This window comes from Pinus tabuliformis, chromosome 8, assembly GCF_031772625.1.
Source record: "Pinus tabuliformis cultivar Carrire ecotype Pingquan chromosome 8, CPIR1, whole genome shotgun sequence".
NCBI classification, from domain to species: domain Eukaryota; kingdom Viridiplantae; phylum Streptophyta; class Pinopsida; order Pinales; family Pinaceae; genus Pinus; species Pinus tabuliformis.
Window position 1 is genome coordinate 592,052,682 of NC_142294.1, and position 12,420 is coordinate 592,065,101.

General features: G+C 38.9%; 1 protein-coding gene across 1 annotated transcript; it reads left to right on the forward strand.

Moving 5' to 3' along the window:
• Positions 1 to 1,039: 1,039 nt before the first annotated feature.
• LOC149236859 (RING-H2 finger protein ATL46-like) lies at positions 1,040 to 2,148 on the forward strand. Its single transcript, XM_089461641.1, has one exon. The coding sequence runs from the start codon at positions 1,425 to 1,427 to the stop codon at positions 2,112 to 2,114; it is 690 nt and encodes a 229-aa protein (XP_089317767.1). The 5' UTR covers positions 1,040 to 1,424; the 3' UTR covers positions 2,115 to 2,148.
• The last annotated feature ends 10,272 nt before the right edge of the window (positions 2,149 to 12,420 follow it).

The following is a 12,420-nucleotide window of genomic DNA, read 5'->3' on the forward strand; positions in this document are numbered from 1 at the left end:
GCTTACATGGCACAAATTTATTTTTTAAAATTTATTAAAAGTAATGGATCATCTTGCTAAATAAAATTTGCTTATATATAAATGAATGTTATAAATAACAAGGAACTTATTAGAATTAGAATAATCTCAAATCCCTAGGATATTGGTGGGCCGGAGCCACCTAGAATGAATCTAATTTTTTAAATTTATTAAAAGTCAATACAACCTAACAAACCGGGTAAGCACTACAACACTCAGACTAAGCATATTATCCATATGCATACACCAAAAATACAAAATAAAAAATCAATTTAGAGAAATAAGAAAAAATTGGCAAATCTTCATCCACCTTAACTCCATATGCATACACAAAAAAATATAAAATGCAACTGCCACAAACTTATCAATCAAATTAAACTCTTTAAGGAAAAAAATGAATTATAAATGAACATTATAAATAATAATAGGAAATTTTCATGGACGAACTTACTAGAATTAGAATAATCTCAAATCTCTAGGAAATTGATGGGTGGGGAGCTACATAGGAAGAATCTATTTTTTTAATTTATTAAAAGTAATGGACTATTTTGCTAAATAAAATTTACTTATCTATAAATGAATATTATTAATAATAAGGAACTTATTAGAATTAAAATTAAAATGATCTCAAATCCCTAAAATATTAATGAGCGGAAACCACTTAAAATAATCTAATTTTTAAAATTTATTAAAAATCAATACAAGCTAACAAATTCTGTAACACACTAAAACTCTTAAAAATCAATCTAAAAAACCAACCTTAATATATATTCAGACTAAACGTATTATCCATATACATACACTAAAAATAAAACAAAAATAAAATCAACGAATCTTAGCCCACCTTAAATTGAAATAAAAGACCTTCCGCAATTATCTATATGGATACACCCAAAAAAATATAAAATGCAACCGTCAATTACTCCGCGCCACAAACTTATCCATCAAATTAAAGTCAGACCGCCCTAATTTATAGGCGGATTAGTTTCGCCAAGCGGGGCCACCACCTTACGTGGTCGCCCTGTTTTTCCAGCCCCTGGTGTCGGCTATGTCTCTGTATCTTCCTTCCCGGATTAGACGTTCCCGGACACGGCAGGTTGAGGTAATCATCGTTCGAGAAGCACCCTGGGTTCTAGAAAACCAGATTCATATTTTTACCGGAAACCACCAACAACAAAATTCCTTTATTTAGTGCTTCCCTAACTCTCACTCAGAACCATATCCAGATTCGCCCTTAGCTCTCATACGTCTTATCATACTCTTAGTCTAACGAGGCGCAAATTCTGAGATTCAGTTCATATATCTGTTGAAGGGTTTTGGTCTTTTCACCAATTCAATTGCTCTGATTGCTCGGGAATCGCTTGCATTGTGTGGAGGAATCACAATAAGTAGACTACAGTTCATATATGGCGTTGGCAGAGCCTGCGCTCTCAGTGCGAAAGGTAGAGGCCCTCTTTCATTTTTGGGATTCTGCCAAAAGCAAATTCCAGCGTTTAAGACTGCATATGCTGAATTGCGTCCGTGCGTTTTCCAAATTAAACCCTGTCTTGGCTTCAATTGCAATCTATGCGCTTTGCACGGGTGCGGGATTTATATTGTTGATGGCCATGGGTTTCTTGGATTTGGCGGCGGGGACTCATGTTTTGGAGGCCCTCCTAATTGTGATGGAGGGATTGAATGAGCATGTGCTCCCTACTTTGCAGTTTCTCAACGGACTGCTTGCTCTGTTCGTGGGATTTTCCATACTACTCGGCGGAATTGATATTAGTATCATTGTTAATAGCAGTCGGTCCAGAATCAATCCATACACCACGGCTAGTACTCTGTCTTGCCGCTCCATGATGATCAGTGCTCTGCCCAAAGGCAAGTACGGGTGTTTAAAAAAATCAGGCTCTGTAAATATGAATGGTTCATCCTCATCTTCATGTGTTATCTGTTTGGGATGTATTGGGGAGGAGGATGGAGTACGTATTCTTCCCAATTGTAGACACTATTTTCACATTTCCTGCATTGATCGGTGGCTTCTTCCATGTACTGTTAATAATTCTTCATGCCCTTTGTGCAGAGCCACTGTACTTGGCTTTCCCACATCATAATAAACGAAATAGTTGGGTTTGTTGGTTGTTGTTATTAAGGTGATTTGGGTATATGATTAGTTTTGTATATAAAAAAAGTATTTTTAGTTTGAATGGTCACTTCTCACTTCCTACAGGTACATTAAAAATACCAATCAGATGAAGCCTTCCAACATATTTACCAAAATGTCAATACCAAGATCAGAAAGCATCTCTTAAACTTCCTTACAATTTCTTTCACAAAAAGAACTACTGAACTATGCAAATCATTGAAAAATGAAAGCGCCCTTATTGTTTGGTGCTATTTTCACCTTATGATGCCCGTTTTTACTTCAACTTTCCTGGAGATTTTAAACTGAAAAAATTTCAGGTTAAAATGATCTGTGTAAATACATCTCTGTATTGAAGCACACTAAAATTTTATACAAAATAGCTATGATTTCATAAAGAATGGGTATGGGTTACTTGACTGATGCTTCTGATATCGTTCCTGTCCTACAACCGTTTTTCTAACTTATTGATGTATCTGGTTGAATTGGAGAATGTCCATCTGAATCCTGCGGTACTATATGGGATTAGTTCTGATTTTAGTGTCTTCAAAGTTAGTTAATGATAAAGGTATTGGGAAATGCAGATCTTGAGCTAGCTATGTGATTTCATCTGAAAGTTAATTCAGTGGTGAAGTCGTGTAAATATTATATTTTTATTTGGGAAAGTGATGGGAAAGATATGTTAGGGAGTAGTTTTAATTTATAGATGAAATGATTCTTTCCCGAGAATGAGTGATAAAATTTTAAATAATAATGTGATCTTAAAAAAACAGTAGAATATTAAAAATCCATAAATTAAATAAATTAAGCTTAATTAAAAAAAAAAAAATTCTAACAAATTTTAATTAAAGTTAAAAAAAATTATATTAAAAAAATTGTTTAATCTATTAATTAATTAGATTACAGTGTCAACCAATACTATCATGATTATTTTTATCATTGAAAAATGGTCACTTTGTCCTACCATCATGATTACTTTTATCATTGAAATATGGTCACTTTATCCTCGTTACATGGAAGTATCTTAGACCATTCAATGTGAAGAACAAACCCGTTATTAGGAAAGAAAATCTTCGATAATATAATGTTTCTTTTTATTAAAAGTATTAAAAATAATTTTAATTTTTTTTAGGGTGGATTTGAATTTATTCAATAAAGATTTTTAATTAGTATATTAATTTTTTAATAGATATTTTATTTATGATTACTATCATTTTTTAATTAATTTACTTTTAATAATAAATAGAATTTTTTTAGAGTAAAGGAAAAGTATGGCAATAATATTTATAAAGTATTATAACTTATTATGTTATTAATAAGGATTTGAATGAAGTGGAAAAGATAATAGTCATTTCACTGGTTATTTAAAATAATTTCAAATGTTTAGTTTTTCTAATATGTCTATTTTGAAATAGGGGTTTTAGAAATGTAATTTAATTATCCATAATTATTAGATGGATGGTAGGGATTCAACCTTCATAGAATATTATTTGATTTATTTCCAATGTAGATATATTTTTTTGGCTTTTTAAATTAAATTCATTAATTAAAAAATGTCATATGAACAAGTGTGATATGAAATGAGTTATGGTTTTTTGCATATGTGGTATCCATGCTATTGTAATAAAGCATATTTACAAAACACAAGTAGACGAATGTGAAGACAAACAAAGTTGGAATGACCTACGGCCTCTGCAACCCATCCTAGGGTTTCTGCAACTCCTGCAACGGCAGGCCTGCCAAGCACAGTACAGCACTGAAACAGTCAAGCGGATTTGTGGTTAGCGTAAGTTGGCCATAAGCAAAAAGTAAAATGCAGCCCCCTCAGGGGGAGGGCGATGCGCCTCCCCCCAATAAGGACAGTCAAATGCAACCGACGAAAGAAAGGGAAAAAGAAAATGAACAGAGCGGAGGTAATACGGAACGCAGCAAGCAGAAGGGCAAGGAGACAGATCAGGAAGATAGAAACAAGGCAAGTTCCTCCACATGCAAGCCAGTAGCAACTCACAGGCCAAGAGTGGAGTTCCCCAGTCATCATATCAATGCCAGAATACAGTATATGAGAGATCATGCGCTGATCGGCAAATTCATAGGAATATGGCCGACGGAGAAAGCGCTGAGAAGCTGGATAAGCGCCAAATGGAACCCAAAAGGGCATATTACTCTACACCTAGGGCCAAAGGGGTTCTTTACTGCAGTCTTCAACTGCCTGGAAGATCGCAATAGGATTTTGGAATGGGGTCCCTATTTTTTCAACTCTGCAGGATTATATCTCAAAGTGTGGGTCGAAAGATTCAATCCAGACAAGGAAGACCTTAGTTGCACTCCTGTGTGGATAAGGCTGTATTCGCTACCTTGGGAATACTGGGAAGAAAAATCTCTTCAGGAGATTGGGAACACACTTGGCGAGTTTGTAAAGATTGCAGAAGAAACAAAACTATGCAGATACACGTCTTATGCTCAGATCTGTGTTTACATGGACCTCAAGCAAGCACTGCGAGACACGGTAAGTTTCTTTCATGAAGATGTTGAATGGATTCAAGTTATAGATTATGATCATGTACCATTTAGATGTAGGAAATGCCATGATATAGGGCATCTCTACAGAGACTGTCCACTGAATAAGAAACCCCCTTCTTAAGAAAGTTCAGATAACCAAACGTCTGATGGTTTTACTAAGGTAACAAATCGTAGGAGAGGGAACAAAAGACCAACAGTCAATCCCAAGCCAAATTCAGCCAACATGACAAAACCCACAACGAGAAATAGTTTTGAAGCCCTAGCTAAGACTGATACGCAAGATCTGGAGAAGGAAACGCAGAAGAACAAAGAATCTAATAAATAACAGTTAGGAGAAACTTCATTGCAATCAGGAGATATGGCTCTTAAGCAATCAATCCTTCAATCGCAATCCAAATCTGTATCCTGGCATTCCCAAGGAATGGAAGTTGATAACACCAAACCAAACGCCAAATCACCAAAAGAAAGAGAGGAAACCTCTCAAGAGCCTCAAATCATGGAAGAAGATCCGAAGTCTTTAGACATAGGGGATCTGGATATTCTAGGACTGGAACAAGCATGCAAAACAGGGAATTTTGAAAAAATACCAGATCGGCAAGTGGACAACCTGGTAGAGGTCCTAAACAGGGCACAGAAGAAATATTCTCTAGGAGTCCAAATAGGAAGTCCATGGGATGGCAAGTTTATCACCAAGGATAATAAGAAGAGAGGCAGAAAAACAACACTTGAGAGAACCATCAAGATAGGAGAGGTATTAGTGGAGTCAGGGAGGTATGCCAAGCTGACCAAGTACTTTAATACTGACCCCCATCATTCTCAATGAAGCTAATATCATGGAATATAAGGGGGCTCAATGGCCCAAGGAAAGGCAGATTATTAAAAAATATGCTTATGCAAGAAAAACCAAGCATACTTTTTCTGCAGGAGACTAAATGCAACTCAACAATTTTGGCAAAAATAGCAGCGAAAGCCTGGCCAGGAGGGCTAGTAACAGCTATTGATGCACAGGGAGCATCGGGAGGACTTGCAATACTCTGGGATGTGCGATCCATTCAACTAAACAACATACATGCTAATAAAAGTTTCATTCAGACAACTTTTCATCTAATAGGTACTAACACCTATGGACTTATAACTAATGTCTACTTCCCTCAAGATACTACTCAAAAAGCTCAAATCCTGAATACACTGTCAGACCTCAACTCAGACAGGCCATACCCACTTTGGATTTCTGGAGGTGATTTTAATATGATAGCAAGCATGGAGGAAAAACAAGGGGCCAGAAGCAGAGCAAATAATGACGCGAACCTACTAAAAAACTTCATTCACACCAACTGGTTGGTAGATGTTCCCTCAAGCAATGGCCTCTTCACTTGGAGCAATAAGAGAGAGGGATCGCAGCAGATTGCTTCGTGTCTTGATAGATTTCTCATCTCAGACAATGCAACCCACCTGGGAGGGGAATTTATAGCGTCCATCCTACCTATCTCAGGATCAGACCACTGGCCTATCGAACTTCAATGGAATAGGCCCGGCAACAGCTTCAAGCGCCCTTTTCGATTTGAAGAATTTTGGCTAACTCATCCGGACTTTGATGAATTAGTTAGATCAACCTGGCTCAACTTCAATCCTATTGGAGGTACAAAAATGGCCAAGTTCCAGCAAAAACTCAAGCATCTTAAAGGCGAAATCAAGCGATGGAATCACAATACTTTTGGCAACATTTTTAAAGCTTAGGCCACTTTCAATCTAGAAATGAAGAGGATCCAGCAAAACATTATCACTGAAGGACGCTCGGATGAACTAACCAAGCAGGAGCAAATCATAGAATCTCGAATATTAGAGAGGGCTAAACAGGAGGAAACCCTATGGAGGCAGAAATCGAGGATTAGATGGTTAAAAGATGGAGAAAAGAATACAAATTTTTTCCATAAAACTACAGTGTAGCGCAGAATGAACAATTGCATTACCCACATCAAAAATGAACAAGGGAATAGAATAGAAACACACGAAGGCATTGAAGAGGAATTTCTCAGATACTTTAAGAAAGCACACCAAGAACCCAGTATAGATAGAATGCCGGCTATAAATAAGCTCCTAAAGGATATCCCAAAGATAATAACAGAGGAACATAATAGTCTCCTCCTCAAGCCCATCAACTTACAGGAAGTTGAAGAAGCTGCACAACACTTGAAGGAGGGGAAAGCGCCGGGCCCAGATGGTTTCACATCAAACTTTTTTCATAGGTTTTGGGACCTTATAAAAGCTAAGGTATGGCAAGTAGTAGAGGAATCCCGTGCACTACGATGGATGTATCCAGGGCTAAATGCCACATTCATTGCCTTAATTTCAAAGGTGGAAGAATCCAACACTCCAGATAAGTATAGACCGATTTCCCTGTGCAATATCATCTATAAAATCATATCAAAAGTCATAGCTACCAGACTAAAGCCGTTGCTCCCTCTTATTATCTCGCCCGAGCAGTCGGGGTATGTAGAAGGCCGGCAAATAACGGATGGGATTATTTTAACTCATGAGATAATCCATTCTTTAAAACAGACAAAAAAGCCAAGTATGCTGCTTAAGCTAGATCTATCCAAAGCTTTTGATAGTATCAGTTGGGTTTATATTCAAAAAATTCTTACTGCCTTTGGTTTTGCCCCGTCATGGGTTAGATGGATTTTTAATCTTTTGTCTTCAGCTTTTTTCTCTGTTCTTATCAATGGTATCCCCTCGGCAACGTACCGTCCCTCCAGGGGTATCAGGCAAGGAGACCCCTTGTCACCCTTTCTTTTTGTTATTATGGCAGAAGGACTTGGTAGAAGTCTTACCTCAGCCAGGCTTTCTCAGCATCTAAAAGGCCTTTCATTCAACAACTCCCCATCTTACTCCCACCAGCAATTTGTGGACGACAATATGCTTTTTGGTTATCCCTTGGTGCAAGAAGCTCGCCTCCTCAAATCCCTCCTTTCGAACTTCTCTGATGCATCTGGTTCCCTTATTAATCGAGTCAAATCCCAAATTTTTTTCTTTAAAACCCTTGTTCCCACCCAAAAAGCTATAGGCCGTATTCTAGGATTCACTACTGCTTCCCTACCCTCCAAATACCTCGGTGCCCCTTTAATTGCCTCAGCACTCAAACACTCTTCTTGGAAACAACTGCTGGAAAAACTGGAGGCTCGACTCTCTCTATGGACTCACCGAGCCCTTAATATGGCTAGCAGACTTGTTCTTATCAAGGCTGTCCTTCATTCCATGCCCTTGTATCTCTTCTCCATCCTTGCAGCACCAAAATGGGTACTCAAAGAAATTAAGAATCTCCAGCGCAACTTCTTATGGGGAAGCTCAGGCCACAATCGAAAATGGGCTCTAGTTAAATGGGATAAGGTATGTCTTCCAAAGAAAGCAGGGGGTATTGGGCTAAGAGATCCTGAGCACAACAATAGGACAATGGGAGCTAAAGTCTGGTGGAGATGGCTAGCCCATCCTAATACCCCCTGGGCCTCCCTCTGGACAGCTAAGTATGCAAGCAACTGTCCTATGGAAGAGAGAATACGAATGACGGAGTTAAGCACGGGATCGGTAATCTGGAATTCGGCTATTCAACATAGAAATCTCATACAAAAGCACAGTTTTTTGGAAGTCAAGAGTGGGTCCACGACTCGATTTTGGGAAGACTCCTGGCAGCAATTCCCAAAAATAAGAGATGTACTCCAGAATCATCCAATATCAGAGCAGGATATCAATCAGTTAGCCAAGGTCAGTCAGTTCTGGAACCCATCTACAACACAGGAACATAGACAATGGAAGAGTGCAAATCAAATTCTAATGCACAGCTCTGAACAAACTCAGCAGTATCTTTCTACAGAATTACAAAAGAGGCAAATCACTATCTCAGAAGAACCGGACATTCTAAGATGCGGCTATGAAGAGAAAGGAACATTCACCACAAAGGAAGCGTATAAGATAATAGTCCAAGATCAGCTAATCAAAGACACTTTATGGGACAAAATTTGGCACTCTTCCATCTGGCCGAAGGTTTCCACTTTTTTATGGCTCCTATGTCACAATAAAATTCTAACTTGGGATAATCTTCGGAAAAGAAGCTTCTCGGGCCCATCTATATGTCTCAACTGTATGCAAGAGGAGGAAACAGCTATACATCTTATGCAGACCTGTCAAATTGGACGAAAGCTGTGGGAGAAGGTTGCCTTCCGCTGCCAAAAAGAAGGCAGAGTGCAAGGAGATCTAAAAGCCACTATTCGCAACTGGAGTCAAAAGCCATATCAAAGCAATCTCCTCAACACTCTATGGCAGCTTATACCTGGCTTACTGATGTGGAACATCTGGAAAGAGCGAAATAGAAGAGTTTTCAAGGATCAAACTATGCCCTTAGAGCAGATTTGGACCAAATTTCATCAGAATATCATGGAGTCTCTATCAATTAGAGAATGGTACTCAGAAGATCTTCCCTCATCACCGCAGGAAAAAACAGTGTGGGATAATTGGAGGATCCAGATAAATCAACAGACAATCATCAAAAAGAATCCCACCATGCAGGAAAAGAAATCAAGTAAATGGACACTGCCGCCCAATAACATGTTCCAACTTAATTTCGATGGGGCCTCAAAAGGAAATCCAGGGAAAGCAAGGTATGGGGGAGTCTTCAGAGATCACAATGGCAATCCTCAACTTATTTTTATGGGCTCGAAAGGCTGGGACACCAATAACTCAGCAGAATTGGAGGGATTATGGAGAGGTCTCACACTGGCTCATGAAAGAAGAATTTTTCCGCTCATTATAGAGGGGGATTCGCAAATTATAATTAGAATGATTACAAATCTAATGCATGGATCCCCCATTCACAAAGTTAGTAACAGTTGGAGGATGGCCCAAAGGCTTGAGCTAATAAACAGATGGCTTTCTCAGCATCAAGCAATCTCCTTCAGACACACCAGAAGGGAAGGAAACAAGCTTGCTGACTTTCTTGCCAATCTCAGAGTGGAAACTGGGGTAGGATACTTTGACGGAACAATCTCCAGTATAGCCTCCGCGGACCAACTCTCTAAGTTCCAGGAAATTGTGATATAGGATAAACCTCAGAAGAAGGATACACACCTGGATGCGGGTGGCATTCAAAGTCATTAATGGAAAGCCGCACAATGCAGGTAGCTGGCCTGGCAGATGGCTGGCGGACAACCCTCAGGACATGCGCCTCGCGCTGGAAAATTGGTTTAAGGGCAGGCGAAATTAATTCAGCACAGTCTGGAATGATGGTCTTGTAGTCAAGCATTAATGTGCGCCTGGTTTATGTCCAAATAGGTCAGTTCATTTGTATGGATCCGTTCATTGCTCATGCCTTAGTTACTGGTTCTATTTATTGTGGAGCAGAACTTCTCCCGCACTCCTGCCTGGTCTATCGAATTTGGAAGCTCGCCTGGGTTTGGAAACTCATTGGGATCCTCTGCGATCAAACTGTAATCTGCTTGCTTTGCCTCAATCCCTCTCTCAGTCCATCTGTACTCCTGAGCATGCCTCGCCGCCGAGGTATCCCGTGCAGAGATAGCCACACCGGGAACAGAGGCCGCCCCTCTCGTCCTGCTCCACAGAATGTCGTCCCCATAGCCTCAGCCTCCCCTTCTTCTCCGCCCCCGAGTCAAGCTGGGGCTCTCCCGCATAATTCCTTCTAGACCTCCAGGTTTACTTTTCACAGCGGGCTCAACAGGCCCGTATTGACAGCAAGAATCACCATTATTCTCGCGGAGGAGGAGAATAATCATGTCAGCTCGGCTCCAACCACTTCCTCCCACTCTCAGGAAGACAGTGTTCTACAAGGGGATATGGCAGGGATGGTATTCCATGCGGACAATATGCAGGAGGACACCCCTGTTTCTGAAGTGCCTCAGCAGCCCGTCGATCCGACTCAGAGCGAAATTTTGGCCTGTGGGCCGTCTCAGCGTGCAGGTTGCATTCTTAATCTGGTGACCACTCCTGAAGGCGGCGCAGAAGGACATGATGAAAGTGGCTTCGTCACCTGGGTAGCCTCTTCCAGCCAGGTGGAGAGGGACACGCCTGACTCGCTGTAGCATGCAGACTAAAGCGGACTCTTCACTGCCGGGTGGCCTTCTTGCCTATGTGCTGTGCAATTTTGATTTCGTGTCTTTGTTTCTGAGTTTATGTGTCTATGTCTGGTTCATGATCTTGTTACAGGGCGTGGCAACAGCCAATATGTGCTCTGTTTTTTGTTATAACTATGACTATGCTGGATACTTTTGTGCTTTTTTGGTCAATGGGGGGCATGACGGAATGAGTCCTGGTAAAATCTTTCAGTGTCTCAGGGCCCAAATACAAAATTTTGAAGTCTGTATTGTGAATTTGGCAGAACGCCTGAACTGTAATATCTCTGAGTTTCTGGTTGAGGAATGGCCTCGGCCTCCTCTGAGGTCTTGACCTCATTGTACATATCTTTTTTCCTTTTTTAATAGAATTAGTATTTACGAAGAAAAAAAAAATAAAGCATATTTACAAATTAAGAATCATCATGATGAATCTCCATGGTTAAGAATTATGTTACATGTATTTTTTAAATGTGTATATATATGTAACTTACATATTAATTCATTTTACCAATAGTAATAATTATTATTTTAACTAAATTTATAAATTAGTTTCTCACTCGGCGTAGAATAGAAAGTGATGGGGTGTATTGTTAAGTCACTCTGCGATGTGAAAGTCACTAGTTTGAAACTCTGTGGGAAAAAATCCAGTCATGTTAAGGGCTAGTTTTCCCAAGTTGTGTGCGATCCCTGAGTGATTTTGACAGATTAGATGCCCCTAGGTTGCGGTTTCTCAAGCCATAGGTCAAGCCTGGAGTAATCTCACAACTTGACCAAAAAGAAGAAAAAAAATATAAATTGATTTGAATTACATAGAGGTTACACTGGTAGCTATTGGAATTGACCCCTTTATCACAAAATTACGAGACTTCCCCAATTGTCTATTCCTCTAGATACAACAGAAAAATAAATAAATTTTAATCTAGTTAATTTTTATGATTTCTTTAATTTGAAAAACTATGATGAAGCAAATATTTTGAAACTTAATATGGATTTATGCCTGTCCACATTTACCATCCATCCAACTTAAGAGAAGTCTTTAAGTGCAACTTTTTGGACAGTTTTCAGGTTTATTTTTGGATCTAGTTTGTCTAGAATCCTGTAAGGATTCATTGAAATCACAAGTTTGACAGGTGAGTTCTTCACAATAAAAGTGCCCCAGGGTTTTTGAGGGTGTTGAATTCATATATGCAGTCACAAAACCAGTTTAAACAACACAATTCAAGATTTGGACACAATGTTTTCACCTAATTCTCCAAAAAGTCACACTACAGACTACTCCAACTTATATGGTTGCGCTAACAAATAAAATATTTATTTTAAACCTAAAATATTTTTAAAACAATTTTAATATTGCAAATTAGTTGGTGATAAAGTGTAATGTGAAGTCGTTTTTTAAAATTTTGTTGATTCAAACTACATTTATGTCCCTTGTTTGGGGGCATGAAGTATATTTAGAAATTCACCACATGTCATATGAATATGAGTTATTTTCCAAAATTTAATTAAATATGTTGTTTTTTATAGAAATAAAATTTGATATGGTTAGTGTGGGGTTTAGTCTTCACATAGATCAAGATTGAAATCTCATGGGGAGGGGTTGAGGATGAAGCCACAAGAAATCAAATTATTCCAAGATAC

Excerpts from the sequence above, each read along its gene's own strand:
- LOC149236859 (XM_089461641.1), top strand. The coding sequence starts at position 1,425 with ATGGCGTTGGCAGAGCCTGCGCTCTCAGTGCGAAAGGTAGAGGCCCTC.